The sequence below is a fragment of the Pecten maximus genome, chromosome 12, assembly GCF_902652985.1.
Source record: "Pecten maximus chromosome 12, xPecMax1.1, whole genome shotgun sequence".
NCBI classification, from domain to species: Eukaryota; Metazoa; Mollusca; class Bivalvia; order Pectinida; family Pectinidae; genus Pecten; species Pecten maximus.
In genome coordinates this window covers 6,227,588-6,246,389 of record NC_047026.1, presented here as the reverse complement: position 1 = coordinate 6,246,389, position 18,802 = coordinate 6,227,588, and the positions used below count along the sequence as shown (strand labels likewise).

General features: G+C 35.0%; 1 protein-coding gene across 1 annotated transcript in view; it reads left to right on the top strand.

Annotated features, from left to right (window-relative positions):
* Positions 1–1,611: 1,611 nt before the first annotated feature.
* Positions 1,612–18,802, top strand: part of LOC117339476 (DNA replication complex GINS protein SLD5-like) — a 47,740-nt gene continuing 30,549 nt past the window's right edge. Inside the window, exons 1-6 of the mRNA XM_033901085.1 lie at positions 1,612–1,786; positions 2,834–2,980; positions 3,706–3,759; positions 5,865–5,962; positions 6,399–6,487; positions 13,454–13,544. Of these exons, the coding sequence (XP_033756976.1) occupies positions 1,700–1,786; positions 2,834–2,980; positions 3,706–3,759; positions 5,865–5,962; positions 6,399–6,487; positions 13,454–13,544 (566 nt within the window). The 5' untranslated portion in view covers positions 1,612–1,699. The remainder of the gene's footprint in view (positions 1,787–2,833; positions 2,981–3,705; positions 3,760–5,864; positions 5,963–6,398; positions 6,488–13,453; positions 13,545–18,802) is intronic.

Here is an 18,802-nt window from a genome sequence, read left to right as displayed (position 1 = left end):
CACGCCAAGTTTAATTGACAGGTAATATCCATTCCGGGGCGTGTTTTCACATTGGTTCAGATTCTCATTGAGTGTGGTGACGTCCTAATGATGATGGAATTTGTTATGACTTATAAATATCATTCTTCATAGTCCGAATACGGATGCGAAAATGTCTCTCAAACCGTGGTTAGTAAGCCTTGTAACCACTAGGTTATAAAGAACGGTGCGATGCGCGTGTGTGGGATATATACAGGTATATGAGTGCACTGCACGTGTACTGGTATTTTTTTTACACTTGTCCTGTTGAATAAATTATATTGAATGCTATATCTTTGAGTCTGCGTTCAGTTGCCATACTTCATGTTTATCAAGTTTTAAAGCCCCAATGGACCCAAAGATCGATGAACATGTGTTAGGTTTCTTGAAGAGAAACCACATCTTTTACAATGTGAAAACGAAAAAAAACATTACAAATCGTGACAGCAATATCTGTTTTCCTAATTGCCATCATCGTTTTTAATATTACGTCCCATGATGGAAACAAAGAACAACATGGTTTAAATATTCTGAAATTACCGAAATTACATCAGAATAGATTTAACTGTATAACAAAACAGGACAAACAGTTGGGCGGATCAAGAACTTTTATGTAATTACGAATGCTATGGAAATAAAAAAAAAAAAGTTGCCGCAATTACATTATTCAAATATTGTTTATGTTTTATATTTGATTCTGGTGAAGAGGATTCTAATTGATCCTGTACTAGTAATAAGCTTCTACTTAACTCACTCTACTTAAATCAACAGTCTAATCACGGACTTGTGTAAACATGTTGTCAGCTAAGTAGGTTCATTCTAATATGGAACTTTAAACCTCATATTTCAGCTTTTATACATTGCAATATTTATGCCTAGAATTCATTTTGTGTAGATACGTACACACGATTACATTTTTTCACATGCATTTTGATCGGATGGATCTGTAAAAAGCTGAATAAAATCCACAGGCAATAATTAAGTTTTTAAAGCAAATGATTTTGAGAAAAATGATCAAATTTTGCATAAATAATCGGTAATTTGACGTAATGGCGGCAGCCGCCTATAATTAGTGTTCGTAGTAAATAACAAATATTACCGAAATATACGAACTTGCTGTGAACCACTTTCCTCCAACAATAATTGTCCATTTCTTTTTAATTTCTGAAGTAGTAAAAGGCTGAATACATTCTATGGACAATGATGAAGTTTTTAAAAACAATGTATTGCTATCAGGACGTGTATATCAGATATATATATATATATATATATATATACATGTCTCTGTTGTTATAAAGTTATCAAAATTTTGCATCAAATATAGTTTATTTTTTAGCAAGTTTTCTCAAAAAGTACTCATCCGATTGTTTTCATTACTAAATTAATTCAAAACTGAAAACATTCACATTAATAGCAAACAATTTTGAAAAAGTTAACTTAATTCAACATCAAATAACAGACCTCTGAGGATATATATTTTAGTGATAGTCACGCCTTCACGGCTTGGTGCACATATTAATATTGTCAGTCTCCAAATATGTCCCTGCTATGAACGAAGGGAAATAACTCTAACAGAAAAAAAACACCGGAAGTTTCTTTCACATGGCGGGAATCTTAGTTTCACTTTGACGTTGTAAACATCACGCTGCGTTTATTGTGGAAATTTTACACCCCAGCCAAAATGTCGGAGCTTGACGAGTTCGGCGATGGCAGCGATGAGGAAGGAGAAGCAATGACAGCAGCTGAAGTTTTACAGAAACTGGAAGAGGTCAGTGACTCGGTAGAGATAGACTAAAACAGCTAATAATAGAACACTTGTTGTCCGAGACTCGCTGATTTCCTCGTGGTGTATTTTTAGCACTCATTAAAATATCTTAAAAGAGATTTATCAACATTTTGGAAAATGATACCTCAATGCTTAAAGTGACAAGAGACCAGCATATACTACTTCTGTGAGTATGAAGTTGCATTGGGCTCTAGAGTCTGGATATAACAGGAGAGGGAAAATGGACCGACCAAACAGGGACTCGCACCCTAGACCAGTCCAAACTCTTTGACAGACACTCTAACCATTTGAGTTATGTATACCTGGTCACCTATCGCCAGACGTTCAATCCAGTGCAGTTCCACAACACAGTTACTTAATACTCATGTAGCGGAACTGGACTGGGTCGATCGCCGACGACAGGGTAGCTCAATTGGTAGAGCATCTGGCTAGTGTTCGGAGGTCCTAGGTTTGAACCCCGGTCTGGTCGTACATTTTTTTTCTCCTATTACATATGGTGCCCAACTAAAATTTCCACAGAGGTGGTATAGGGTCTTCTGTGTCTTTGGGGTCGAGGACTTTGTTAAAGGAGGGAGGAATGTAGCGGAACTGGATTGGGTCGATCGTCGGCGACCAGGTAGCTCAATTGGTAGAGCAACTGGCTAGTGTTTGGAGGTCCTAGGTTCGAACCCCTGTCTGGTCGTGCATTCTTCTCCTATTACACTCATTTATTCTGACTGATAGGATATTAACTTAACAGTTACATTGTAGGAAACCGTGTAGTTAGTCTTGAGTTTCCTCTAACCCTAACACCATGTTTGGTGTAAGTCTCGAATGCACGACTATGAAAATGTTGAATTCTCCGAGTGGTGTTGCTAGGATTTTGGTACAGATAAGATAAATCAGGCGTGTGATAACACCAACCTTAAATGGTGTCAGGGCCAGAGGAAAGTCAGACTATAGTAGAGTATATTATTCCTTGTATGTTTTCCTGTATGAAGTTACATACACTGTTTCTTTTCTCACAATCTTATTATACATTGTGTTCAGGCTTGGCGGAATGAAAAGTTTTCACCCGACTTGTTGGATGCTAAAATGGATCTGGTGGAGTGTATGTTGGAACAGTTGGTAGAGATGGAAGAAAATATCAAACGGGCCAAACGGACTGATATGCGTGTCAGCATTCACAGAATGGAGGTAATTAAGAAATCTTGTATCAGAACTTAAAAGGCTACATATACACCATATACCCACAGGATGTAGTCAGATAAGTTAATTACCACAGTCGTGGTATAAATCACACTGATTACATTTGTCAGTGATTAAATTGAAGGACTTTTATATATATATAATTAAGGGCTGTTAACGGGGCCCATTCCCATTTGAAATTATTTCATACTTAAGCCAAAATTTCAAAATTTGCAGTTTACTCCTGAAAAAATCTTTCCCAATTCACAAATTTTCTTCAAAAAATGAGACCAAAACTTCCCGTCCTAAACCAGTGATAATTATATAAAAAGCTCAGGAATTGTTGTATATAACATCCAAATCAGAACTCTATTTGAGAGTTTGCACTTATTCATTATGAATATGTTATTTGACAAATTGAATCTTACAAATGTAAGAAATGATTAATATTAAGGCCATAAATATAAAAACAAAAACAAAAAAATACCCATGTTTCTGAAGGAATGTGAAAAGTCAAGATTGCTTGTCTATATAACCTTATTAAAAAGTATTTAAAAAATAAAAAGATTTAATTTACCTACCTATTTACTATAAATTTTTTCTGCATGTTGGTGGAAACACATGAATTATTCTTTTAAGCCTGTTGTGAAGATTAATCATATTGTCATCACTGTATTCATGCAAGCTCTGAAGACTTGAAAATTGTTGATGATGTTGTTTATTTTTTATTTCAGATTGACAGAATTCGTTACATCATCAGCAGCTACCTCAGATGTCGTCTACAAAAGGTCAGTAACATTATCCACTCATTGATATAAGGCCCCATAGGCAAAACCATAAATCACACTTTTCTTATCCCTAGCGATACAGCATCAATTGTTTGGCCTAATCATGATCTTCTCAAAATATAATTTGGATTCAATTTTTATTCTGACTTGTCTCCCTTTAGATAAATATGTTGGATTTCAATTTGTCTCCCAAAAAAATAAAAAAATAAAAGAATAAATAAATGAATATAAATAAACAAATAGCATCTGTGACGTGAATTTTTACCAATATAGCATTCATAATTCTTCTCTGCAGGTGCATGATCTTGTTTTGGTTTCAAGCAATAAATTTAATTGCTGAAACGTCAGCCGTAAACTGATGCAATGCTTCTATCATCTGCCACCAGTATTAGTCTTGTGTCCTGTAGAGCTGATGAGTAAAACTGACTTCACAATGAATTAAATGAAATGATTAGAAAAATATATATACAGAGGAGCCCACTTATTTGCATATCGGTTATTTGAATATCCCGCTTATTTGCATAAAATTCTCAGGTCCCAATTTTTCTCTTGTTTCTTCTTTATCTTTGTATTTTAATCCCGTGTATTTGCATCGACTAAAACACTGACTCCCGCTTATATGCATATAAAAATTCCAAAAAATCGAAAAAGTTTAATTGATTTTAGGGTATTTTTGTGATTTTCCCGTAATAAAAGTTTAATGAAAAGTGTTTTAACTTACATATTGATTCGACACGATGTACAACGTTATCTAATCATTGGTTCCCACTTCGTCAAAACAGGTTATGTTCGATGCATCGATACCGACATTTAGTTATTATCCAGACCATATCAGTAGCATTGTGAAGAAGAATTACTGAATAAAATATTTATATGCCTCATCTTTTGATGAGATTTGTTTATTTATTATAGCATCAATCCAAACCTGTGTTCTGTGCACTTGAACACTCGCTGAGGCAGGTTGCGATCGCCATGATTGTTTACTAGGCATTGCATTGTGGGGGCATATGTGTAATGAACGACAACTCTTTGTGTGTGTGCGCCATTTTCCAAAACAAACCCAACCGACAATACACATCTCACGGTCATTTAAGACAGTCTGTTGCTTAAGCAGTTCATCATCTATGATCAAACAACTAATATACTCATAGCAGGAACAAAACGCATCTCGAGACGATAATGAATGTTTATTGAAACGATGACATTGTACATCGTAGTGCCAACCCACGCGTGTATGACCGATATCGGACCCACAGACTCGGAATGACAAGTAGTAAACGATGAAGTATATGCAAATATTTGTACATTTACAAAGAATAACAACCCATTTATTTCGTATTTACTCTTATATCTTAAAATATATTTTTAATGCAAATAACGTAAACAATCATATAGCACCTACCTGACGATCTACATAGTGTATAAGAGGGGCCAAAACCCAACTCCGCCTATACGAATACTCCGGTTATTTGCATATTTTGTCATGGAAAAAGGGCTATGCAAATAAGCGGGTTGCTCTGTATATAAGTTTAAATATAACAGGGCTCAAAGTGGATATTTTAACAGGTCATAAAATCTAGGTGCCAAAAAAAAGTTAGTCCCCAGCCAAGTTGTCTTACCTTTAAAAATTCTTTTAATTCCTTAGTACAATATAACATCTCTCAATAACTTTTTCAATTGTGAACATCATTTTAGCATTGATTGCAACTTTTGAAAGATTAACCAAATTGCAAATTTACACAATTTTTTAGTGGCCATGCAGGCACCTTATAGGTTAATAACTGGTCACCAATGGTGAATTAAAGGCGTCGTGGCACTAAAATAGACGCCACTTTGAGGCCTGTATAAATTGACTTAGGTATATTTATACAATCAGTGTTATATACAGGTATTCACTGAAATTGAGTTTACCTGTCGATTAAAGCTGCCATGCAAGCATATCTTACCTGCCAGATAAATTTTTAATTCTTTATGGTAAAATAAATCTAAAAACGGTACAATCTTGGTAATAAAAGTCTCATGATTACTTCTTGGTCCTGGAAAGGCTGAATCCATTTCATGAACTGGATGTAGATTTCATCTAACCATTGTATGGTTTTTTTTAGGTTGAACGATACACTGTACATGTGTTAGAACAAGAAAGACAGAGGAAAGAAGAGGATGCATGTAGAATGTCACCTGAAGAATTTGTATTTGCTAAAGAGTAAGATAATTTAGGATTATGGCTATAACTCTCTGATATTTACAGTACATCGCTGGCATTGCTGGAGGGGGTTGTATATTCTAGTTAGTCCATTCATATATACTGCACTCTCAATTTTTGGTAAATGATAACATTACATATATCTTTGATGTGTTAAACTGTAATAGCCAAATATGTAAGTATTTTATGCTAAGACAAATATGTAAGTATTTTATGCTATATATTGGGTTGTAGAATTGTAAGTGAAAATCTGGTCATATACAGAGCTATGCCCCTTGGGTCATGTCGGATACTGTAGTTTACATGTAGGAATACAAATTTACACAGTCTGGTCTGCAGTCATATTAAGACTGTATTGGAATGAAGGGACCAGATTTAATAGTTAAAACAGGTTGGTTGGATCATGTGATTATATATCACCTGTAATCTGTTTCAGATATGCTGAAACTCTGGACGGTCATTTCCGGTCGCTGGCTCTCCGACACATGCCTCCTAACCTCCAAACACTAGACACAAAACAGACAGGTGAGCACGTGCAGAGGAAAATACCAACATCATTAAGTTTTATTGAAATTAAAAAGTTGTAGATCTGTCAATTAGCAATATAGCAAAATACAAAACGAAGGGTGTACCATTTCTTTCATTCTGATGTGTTTTAGTGTCTTAGTATCTTAATGTCTTAACATCTTAGTGTCTTAGTATCTTAATGTCTTAACATCTTAGTGTCTTAGTATCTTAATGTCTTAACAACTTAGTGTCTTAATATCTTAGTGTCTAAGTATCTTAGCATCTTAATATCTTAGTGTCTTAACATCTTAGTGTCTTAATATCATAGTATCTTAGTCATAGTGTCTTTGTATCTTAATGTTTGTGTCTTAATATCTTAGTGTCTTAGTGTTAGTGTCTTAATATCTTATTGTCTTACTGGTGTCTTAATCCTGGTATCTTAGTGTCTTGATGTCTTAGTGTCTTAGTATCTTAGTGTCTTAGTGTCTTAATATCTTAGTGTCTTAGTTTCAGGATCAGATGATCAGAGATGATGAAGTATTGCCCTTTGATATATAAGTGTATCTTTGGGAGAACATGACTTTCAAAACGAAAAATTAATTGTACGTTATCTGCTTGGTTTTAGACAACATGGTTACTTTTAAATTGATTGATCCAAGGCTTGCAGTGATATGATTAAAGATCAAAATGTTTGAGCAATGGTGTTCTGATTAATCAAGTTCGTCGAGTGTCGCTTGTTTCAGATGCTTAACCAATTAATCTAGTAAGAAATCTGTAATCACGTTTCATCAGAAATGCCCAACATCATGAAACAAAACAATATTAACTGATTGGTATAACATATGAGAAAAACCTGTCGCAATCGATCGCTTGATTGTGGGTGTCACTTATATAATATAAAATACAAGCTTCTAGATGACTGGAACGGTGCAGGAAGCACTATGAAGACATATGAAAAAAAACAACATTTAAATACCAAAGAAAGATAATTAAAAATTAACTTATTTTAATAGATCATCCATCGGATAGATAAAACTGATGATCGATCAAGCTTAAGCATTTCCATCTTCATGTTTGAGTGATTCTGATTAGAAGACGGCTAGTGACTATTGTACGAGGTATTAAACAATTCAATACAAAGGGAAGTAACTCTTCTATCCTTACGTACATTCTAGACACAATTTAAGGTGTATATATACCGGTACATGTGAACACCCCTAAGGAAATCGTACTGTTTTATGATAAAAACAAATGTTAACTTTCATAAACTGCAGGGTATACATGTATATCTAGTTCAAACATTAAGGAGATAACTATGAGCACTATGTTACTATATTTAGGTACGGGAAAGATAGCCGACAGATACTGGAGATAGTCATAAAATAAATGTAGTGGGATGATCTGTTAGGTCCCGTGTCTGTTACATAAAATTGTGATTATTCACGCAAATATTATTCATTTTTCACATGAAAGCACAAGATGATAGAATATAATTGGAACAACAATCAATATTTTTACCAAGTTGTCGGACACATAAAACATTACAATAATATCAATCTGTGCAGTTTATTTGGAAATCATCTTTAAAAATCTAACACAAATTTTTCCCAAATTCTTTACTAAGAGTCAAACCTAGGCCTACTGTCAGAAGATTGTATGTCTGTTTTATAAAGGGAGGACAAATAATGTCATTCAAACTTCTGGGAAATTCTATCCATGAGAGTATATATATTGTGCATATAAAAATTTACCAAGGGAAAAAAAGAAAAGAAATATTCCTCCTTTTGACTAACTAAATACAATACTTAACATGCAAAACTTCATATTATATATTAAAAAAATTTGTGGACTTATAGGAATTTTTGAAAATATGGATAATTTACTATAACAGTGAATGTCAAAAGGGTGGGGTGGGGCTTATTCCAAATAGGTATGTTTGGCAGGTATATGTAATACACCCTGTATAGATAAGATAAAAAAAGGCTTGTATACATGCATTAATTTGCAGTATGTGTTAACCATGTGAATTTATTTTTCATAGAGAATAGCATTTATCAGTTGATTATCACCGCAATCTAGTGACAAGGTTGTGCGAGGAGGTTAGTTTTCCCCGGAGCTTATACAGCACCGGTTGATACTGTCACTAAACACACGATCTCTATTTACATACGGTCTGTTATAGATTAAGATAAAACTCCTGAGTCAATACATTCGAGGGACATCCACATCTACTGAGGTATACATGTCTACATGTCGTTAGACTTTCATTTATCAATGAAATGATAAGTTCATGTCCGGTTACCAGGCTATCCAGACATGTTGACCTTTAACCCTTGGAGACGTGACCTTTGACCTTGTGAGACCTCACCTCGAATAACCTCTAGATTTAACTAAGTGTCTTGTTTCTTGGAGATTTGGACATGTTAAGCTCAGTGACCTTCACACCGGGTTACACATCTTTACACAATTGTAAACAGGTAATCCATATTCCTAATAATTGAAATTATTAATGATCATAAACTGAGGTCAGGTTCTGTACAGGCTGTTAATTTCAAAGGTATTTCTTTTAAGTGGTTTTAACAGGGATAACTCTGGAGGGGGCCATGGGGCCATTTGTCCCATATTTTCCAAAGTGGCCCACCAAAACTCACAAATTTCTTCAATTTTCTGTGTTTTGGCAAATACGATTTCTGAAATCTTGTCAAAATGGCCCTTGATTTTTGGGTCCAGGGTGAACCCTGTTTTAAGAATGGAGTAAAATCTCTAAAAATAAGAGAAGTAAAAAGCAGAATTGTGGAGAAAATTGGTTATGATAATTAGATATCTGCCTAAAAATTTCTGTGAAAAATGTTTTTTTCTTTCTTCAAAATTTTGGTACAATCATAAAAATTAAAATCATCACACTGAAACAATTAAACTTATATTTTATGTTTGTTAATTTTAGAATGGCTTGTTAAGACAGCCATGTAAAGTTTGGTGCTTTCAAAGACGTCCAACCATTCAGGGCTTTTTCTGTGGGCTTTTTGGGGCCGTAAATGGGCCCCATTTCCAATTGAAATTATTTCATTTTAAAGCCAAATTCCCAAAATTTGCAGTTTACTCCTGAAAAAATCTGTCCCAATTCACCAATTTTCTTCCCAAAATGAGACAAAAAGGCCCTTTCCTTAACCAGCGAGAAAAAGCCCTGCCATTTTATCCAGACAATTCTCTCATCCAGTACTATAGGTAGTGGGTGTTCATCCAGTATTTACAGTATATATTAAAGGGATCATTGTCTATTTTCACACCTGTTGATCCAGACCAGAGATCACATTGCCAGGGTGTTTTGTTGACCTTATGTGTAATGTGAAAAATACAATGGAGTAATTTAAACTTAGAGATCAGATAGATTTCTTAATATCTTTTAAGTTGAAATTGAGTTCAAATTTGTTTGAATTCGATTCAGTCCATTTAAAAAAGATCTATGTATGATGAATAATTATTAGCTCACCTGGTCCGAAGGACCAAGGTGAGCTTATGCCATACCGTTGCGTCCGTCCGTCCGTCCGTCCGTCCGTCGTCTGTCGTCCGTCCGTCAATAATTGACTTCTTCTTCATAACTACTGATCAGAATTTGACCAAATTTGGTCAGAAGCATCCCTATGGCATGGCAACTAAAAATTGTACAAATGGTGGGGCTGAGGGGTGGGGCCAAAAGGGGTCAATTTGGCTCTATTAATATAAACGACTTCTTCTATGAAACGGAGCAATGGATATTGCTCCTATTTGCCTGGTAGCATCACTATGGGGTGAGGATTCAAAATTGTACAAATGGTGGGGCTGACCCCCCAGGGGCCTGAGGGGCGGGGCCAAAATGGGTCAATATAGCTATATTCATATTAACAACTTCTTCTCTTATTTGCCTGGTAGCATCACTATAGGGCGGGGATTCAAAATTTGACAAATGATGGGGCTGAGGGGCGGGACCAAAAGGGGTCAATTTGGTTAAATTGATATAAACATCTTCTTCTCTGAAACTAAACAATGGATATCACTCACATTTGTATGATAGCATGATCATGGGGATGGGGATTCAAAGTACAAATCTTAGGGTTGACCAGGGGCCACCAGGGGACTGAGTGGTGGGGCTAAAAGGGGTCAATTTGGCTAAATTGATATGATCAACTTCTTCTCTGAAACAGCTCGTGTTTGACTGGTAGCAAAGGAAGGAACTGCTGCCCCCCCCCCCAGGGGTACAGAGGGCAGGGTCAATAGGGGTCAATTGGTTTAAACAACTTCTTTTCTGAAACTAAGCAATGGATATCACTCACATTTGTGTGGTAACAGATTCCCTATTAGGTTGCGCCAAAAGTCAATTTCATTTCATGAATTAATGTATTTTTTGGCATAAAAACCTCACGTACCCATATAAAATGCATATGTTATATTGACATAGCAATACCAAGTGACAAATATACTTAATCATCATTCTTGTTTCATATCTCGTGAAATCCAGGTGAGCGATACAGGCCCTCTGGGCCTCTTGTATGAATTATGAATTAATTAAATTGATTCACACATATATTATATCTAAATATATAGTACTTATATTACGCCTGAAATTCAGTTTACCCGTCGTAAAAAATGAAAATTAAATAAAAACATGATATACTCTCTGTAAGCTCAAGTGACGCCCTAGCCACAACAAAAGAAACAAACTATCGATTCTATCTGTCAGAATGTCTGATATATGGTGGTGGGGTCATAGGATACTCTGATTAATTAAAGTTTATTGGCGGTACTTGTGTGAAATCTTTAATTACATGTTCGTGTGGTAACCATAGATTTTATTCTCCTGCTAAAATACTTGCTAGTAAAACAATGTATCTAGCTGAGGTTTTAATTGAATCAAATGTTTCCAGTAACATAAATCTATTGGGTAACACATGTTTCAGGCGTATTACCGGCAGCATGAGTCAGATTCACAAGATTGATTTTACGAGGGCGCTCACCATCCTCGGTGAAGTCCTAACTGTTTTATTGACTGACGAGGCTGTGTTCGTAACAATGCATGTTACATGTGGCCAGGGCTTTGTTACATGCATTTATTAACTTTAATACATCGTAAATAACTCCTATGTATAGTGCATAGATACATTTTTCGGCATAACCGTATAATATTCTTTTGGCCCCGGATATGATGTGACAGGTGGCGTTACTGGTCAAGATGAAGTACATTGTATGTGATTGGTCAATGTAGCGGTAAATGCAAAATGCAGATATGCGGTTAAAAACGAATGCATGCTGAATAAGAGAATGTATCTTTTCAAATGACACATTGATAAAACTATATTCCTGATTCCAATGCAGTCTTATTATCACCAAAAATTATTCAAACTGATATAATTTTGTTATTGGTTTAAACATATTTTATTTGCCTTTGATTGGTTCATAATGACAAATAGGATTGGGGCACAAGTTCTAAAACTTATCGAGGCCCTCTCCTGAACAAGCTATAAATAAATTTGCTCATTTTGTAAATACTTTGCAATGAATTACAATTGCAATTACAATTTCAATTGGACCTTGTTATCTCGAGCTCTCCTGATGGCTGGAAATGGGACTGTATCTATGTTTATAAATAGACTCAATAATATTTCAGTTGTGAATTTAATTTTTTAAGATTATATGTTGCTATGTGATTTCCGAACAGATAATTCTTCCTGCTTCGAGATAACAAGGTCCGACTGTTGTTATCAGTTCGTTGATTTATTTCACCAGCAGGTTTACATTATAACCACCAACTTTAAAACTATGCCGTTTATCTTTTTTAAAGATTTTTCTTGTTACTCTTTCTTTTGAGAAGAAAAAATATGGGGAGAAAAAATGGAAATTTTACGTTTTTAATTTTTTTTTTGCAATGTTTAAATTGAATTGCAAGGTAGTTGAATGCTTTAGCATAAGCCAGTAAAAATCTATAACTGATCTGTCAAGGGTTCAAGGAGCAGAGTAGGGAAACTATACATCAAAAATACATACTGCTGTCTGTGTGGGAGAGATAGATATTAATGGATAAAATAGATTTTCCCTGTGATCTTGAAAGTACATTTCTATAACAAGAAAGTCCAACTGTTGGGTAGGATTATCAAATGCCCAAATTCCAGATTTGTCATCGTTCATTCAGGAATCCTACCCTGAGATCTAAAATCTGTATTGTTACAACTACCAAGCTCAGGAAACTTTTCCTTTGATTTTAGAAAAAAAAATCCTCAGTTTTTGAATTGAGGAACATTTAATGAAATGTTTTTAAAGAAGTATCAGCAAAGTAAGACCTCAGCAGGTGTTAACCTTTGTTAAGGGGTCAAAGGTTAATGTGACAATATAAATATAAGTGTCAATATAAAGTCATGTCAAGGGGTCGAAGGTTAATAGGACATCAGTGTCAATATAGTTATACGTCAAGGGGTCAAAGTTTAATATGACATCAGTGTCAATATAAGGTTATGTCAAGGGTCATAGGTTAATACGACATTAGTGTCAATATAAGGTCATGTCAAGGGGTCAAAAGTTAATGACATCAGTGTCAATATAAGGTCATGTCAAGGGTCGAAGGTTAATATTACATCAGCAATGATATTAGGTCATGTCAAGGGGTCGAAGGTTAATAAACCCAATGTCTCGACTGGAACTGTGAGTGTCGTAGTTGTGATTGTTTGTATGACATTGTCAAGGTGTTTCAAAGTCAAAATATTTTCAGAAGCACAATTTTTCAATTAGATTCAGATACCATGACATGCATTCAAATTTACTTGTTATACAGCTCATGAAAAACTTACAAATTATTTGGAAATACTCAAATTCTATTATACCTTGAAGTATAAGCTGCCAAATGTTTTGTTTTTGCCTTGGAGCTCATAGACTGGTGTGAAGATAAAAAATCCTTCAATACTGTCACTTTTGTTATGAGAATAGGTGATAATACCGAATCTGTGTGTCTTATTACAGCCGTGCGACCAAACATGGATAAATATGTGTTCCTACAAGTAAACGAAGATACAGAAGGGGTATTGGTGGAGGAGGAAACTTTAGAAACAGGGTAAGTCTCACAAACACAGACATGAACCAGGTACTTACTCCCATTTAATTAATATCTTATTAATACAATTGTAACTTTGGGACAGAGTAATAGAATCTAACGTGGATCTGTTGTGTGAACAGGGATATATCTCTACCCTCGTGTAAGAGTTTGGCCTGGAGTCAGCATGAGGATTGCTGAGTGCTGGCCAGCCAAATTTAACTCTTACACGAGGGTCGAGATATCCTTGTTCGCAGAACAGACTCATGTTTGATTATTTTTCTCACATACTTGCAAGCAAATGTAAGCTTTTGTGAAATTTTTTCATTACGCCATGGCCATCTGCAGTGCTTCTTGGAATGTGCATCAAAATTAATGATGTCATCATTTATGACTTGGTTACTCAACGCAAAATGATGACATTACGTTATTATGAGCAACGTCATATACAGCGTGCCGGCTGTCTTTACCCCCTGTGTGAGATCAATTTTTCTCTTACCCTGGATAGAGATATCCAGTTTTACCGGGGTGAGATTTTCTTATCTCGTCATTGGGAAAAGACAAGCTACACATGCTCTTCTCATGTTCTCAACAATTGTATTTCTTCACATCAACAGTGCCATGACATCACGTAGACAATTCAATCACGTCAACATTTCCTTGCATTGATGTAACGTCAATATTAGATACATAAGAGGGTAAACAGGGTAAGAGAAAAATAATCATTCACCCCCATGGTAGTGAGACAGGTGAATCTCAACCCTCGGGGTAAGATAATTAAGCTGCCAAACACTCAGCAAGCCCGGTGTTTAGCAACTTAAGAATCTTCCCCTCGGATTGAGATTCCCTCGTCTCACCCCCAAGGGGGTGAAAGATTCTATTAATCTTTTCCCTGGCAACAGCGAGGTAACCCTGTGGAGTATATGTGAAAACGTAAACACAAACAAGAGATAGCAAAAATGATTTTTACGTAACTTTCATCCACAAAGTAAAAATATTTCTTCAAATCATGGTCATTTGAAAAAAAACATCGAATTAAATTAAGAAGCAGCACACAATCGATCCAGAACTCGAGACCATTACTGTACAAAATAATGCAGCAGCCGAAGGGATTTGAATATATAAACTTAATCAATATTAATATCGCTGCCAATTTATGCCTGCTTTGATAACATAGCAAAGTAATTTCTTAAATATGAAAAATCAATTTTAAAAAACCTCTGAAGTAATTAAGATCTAATTTCGGTGATGCGGACCGATTTGGTACGGTAATTAGAAGCTATAGTGGTATAAATCTCTCCGTCAACATCTTTACTGCCATAATATTGTCTTAATATAAACTTAAGTCAGAATTTGGATTAATGCCGCACTTTACATTTCGTTGGGTTGTTTATGATCAACCTAAAATTTCAACCCTGGGTCTATATTTATGGTGAATTTAATCATTAGGCCGAACAAAATAATTGCTTGGTTCTCGGGCCTATGGACATTTCATTTAAGGGTTAGCATTGCGGATTTTATCATAAAATGATAAAAAAATAAATTGGGAAGCGTCAACGGCTAATGGGCATTGAAGGGTCTTCATTGCTAATTTTATCATAAAACTGATAAAAAAAAATTGTGGCTAACTTGAAAAAATCTAAGTAATAAATATCAAATACATTGTACATATATATTCAATGTATATATGGGTTGATTTGGAAAAAGCGAAGGCGTTTGCTCTGAAGGGTTGTTTTAAGAAATCCATTTAAAACTTTTTGATACAGCAAGACTGTGTAAGATGAGGCCGTGGGGAATATAAGATAATGATGTATTATTACTGTATGACAATACGTCAGCAAATATCCTTGGTAGGATGTACGTCCGCAAATGTCCTTGGTCGGATGTACTAAACACAGGTTTGGTTTATGTTTTTACTGCATGCGTAACAAACTACTAATTTGCATGGTAAATAATTCCAAGTTTAAGGAAAACAACTTGTTTTGCTGTAAATAAAAGATAAATTATGTTGATTTAAGTTCAACATATGTATGTATGACAGTGCAAAATGATTAGTAATTTTGCTGTAGACTGTACATTCCATATTAAACTAAGAAGGCAATTTTATATAGCTTGTCAATTTTAACATCTTCCGTTTCATGGTTACGAGTCTGAATTATTTATTCCTTCATGCACTGAAAATTCCGTAAATTGCTTTACCGCAGATAGGCATAATATATAATAGTTATTTGTGTATTCATACTGATTCAGTCGTGAAATGTCAATTCCACCCAGGCGGACTGACTGGAGTAATCTAGCCATGGTTATATATATATATATCATGGCCGTGGTTACTAATTCAGCGCTTACAGTGTCTGCAGTAACACCAAATTAAATTTTATTTCACAAGTGGGGCTAATATTTTGATATTTTTCAGCAGTGCTAAATGAAAAATTTCAAAATATTAGCTAGCCAAACGAGTAAAATATATTTGGTATTACTGAAGTCAGTGAACATACTGTTCGATATTCTGTTTATTATATTTTAATAGGGAACAACCAACCAATTGAAAAAATATATTTTTGAAACAGCCCCTGTGTATAGAAAGTTGAGCAAAGGATGAAATGTCTGGCAGCCACTGATTGGCCAGTATGTTATGAAGTGGGAAAATAGATATGTAGCCTGATAGGTAACTATCAATAAGAAATGTTGATATAAATTTCGTAAGTCCGATTGGTTTTTTTTCCCAAAAGTTCACGTAATAATAGTAAACAGGTAAACATTTAAGATTTTTGAGAATTTTTACTGCGAAATTCACCTATTTTCAAAATGGCTACCCTGGAGAAAATTTGAGCTGAAGGACCCAACTTTTTTTTTTGATTAGGTGTTATATCAGACCCTAAACTTTTGTTATAAACCATAATTGTCATATTGAATTCAAGAATTTGAATGAAATACTCCAAAACGTTAACACTCTATGGGAAAACAATTGGTTGGTTGGTCTCTATAGCAAAATATACTGGGTCAGCTTTTGAATTTCTCCTTTTTTGCTTGTAAGCAGTGTTTTTGATTGATCAAATCAGAAAAATTGAAAAAAGAAAAATTTCAGAAAAAGTGATATTTCTCATTAGTGAAAAATGTCACTTTTATAGAATGATTTTTTTTTAGATATTTCACTGGTAAAAATGTAATATAATATATATATATATATAGCTGACATTGACTATTGCCAAAAAAAATGTTTGACCATTTTTGATGGCCAAGCCATGGTCATGGTCAAGACTACTGCTGACCAGGATCAACTTTACCGAATCTGTACTGTTTAACTAAAGCTACATTTCAAAACATTTGCCCTGCACACCGGTACATAAAGAAGGCACTTGTTTCAGATAGATGCTTCTAATTACACAGGGCATTCACCCCAAGTCAGAAGGTCGTTGCCCTTGTGTATTGGGTCGGGTCACCCTGTCAAAAGATTAGGCAAGAGCTATTTTTAGAATGACATGTACCTGTTTTTGTTTTTCGCTACAGTCTGCAGTAACATGTTCATACTTTGGCACATGTAAGGCATTTTATCACGATAAGAAAATGTCGCTGGGTTTTATAGGTGGTTCTGTAAAAATAAAAATAAAGATTATTATTTCACCATTAAGGAATGTGTCTGGGGTTGTTTGAAGACGACCTCCACCTGTTTATGAAGTCGATTCATACAGATATTTTGTTATTGTACTATATAGATCGTAAACATCACCCTTGCCGACCTGATCCTGGCCAACCTTCATACTGCACGTAGGCCTGTCTACAAACAAGGCCTGTCTATACAAACAGATACAAACTACCAGTAATTATATGTATGACACGGCCATTTAGGAATGACATTTTCTTTAGGAAATGTGAATATAAACAGAGGATATTGAGATAATCTTTGGTAGTAAAATATATTTAGAATTTCTGTTAAGAATGCAGGGTAAAGCTAACAAATATCTGGGACGACGCTACCTGGTCTTAATATGACTGAGCTACGTGACGTTTTGCCTGAATTGGCGGTTTGTTCAGTAAACAAGAACGACACAGTTGTATCATACAAGTTCACTGTTAACAAGGTCACCTCGACCTCAGGGTCAAGTAAATAAAATTGTTATTGTATGTACGTTGCTGTTAAGGTGACCCCGGCCTTGATAAAAAATAAATAAAACTGTTATTGAATGGGGCCAGCCTTCATATTGAAAGCTTTCATACATATTATTTAGGATAAGAGTTGTCAGCATTATAATATAATGAAATTTATTTTTAGAATGTAATCTTAGTATCAATGAAATGGAATTAACTATTATGATTTTCTTTGTTCTAAATGAAGTGATCTAGCTATTCAAAAGTATTTCAAAGGTTTTAGATGGGAACTTTTTGCTGTAGTTTGGGAAGAACTTAACATTTGGGCGTTCAAGGTATACTGCAAAATTTTGAATTTGGCTAAGATTTTAAATAATTTCAGTTGGAAATTTGGGCCATTGTCGGGCCAAAAAAAACCTTCAGGAAAAACCCTGTCAATATCTGAATCTGTTCTTTGACATTTTAACATTCAAGAATAACCAATTGTAAATAACTTTAAATAAGGTAGATATCTTAAATATATAAAATAACCTATTCACATTTTTTTCAATAAATACAAAATGCATGTGCATTGTACAGCATTACTGGGTAATGCTTCTCACTTTAAGTGTAAGGGCTGAGAGGTATCAGTTTGCTGGCTTGGCATTTCTGGGTATAAAATCAACATGCATGTAATTGAAATTGACAAGCTGATGTTGACTACATAAAGATGCAGTTTCATTTTGAAATCAATTACGTCTAAAAGTACAGATATTTTGACAACTTAATCAAAATCTGATTCGACCTTCACCTTTATAAGAACGGCCCTATAATCTCTCTTGATGCTGTAGACAGTATATAGTACTGGCAATATGGCCTGGCTATTTGCCTACCTACCTACCCTAAAACATCTATCGCTGATTGTAATCAGTTGTGTATATGGAAGATCTCCTTGACCTTGAGGTTTGTTTACTCGTACACAACTCTGAATAGCTTTAATAGATTTTTTTTTTCTCGCACAGCTGATAATAGCCAGCTGATATTCTGTATACCTCGAAAATGCATAATTGCCATTCATCGCGTTGGTTTTCCTGTTTTTATTAGCCCACCATCATCAGATGGTGGGCTATTCAAATCGCCCTGCGTCCGTGGTCCGTCGTCCGTCCGTCCGTCCGTCCGTCCGTCCGTCCGTCCGTCCCTCCGTCCGTAAA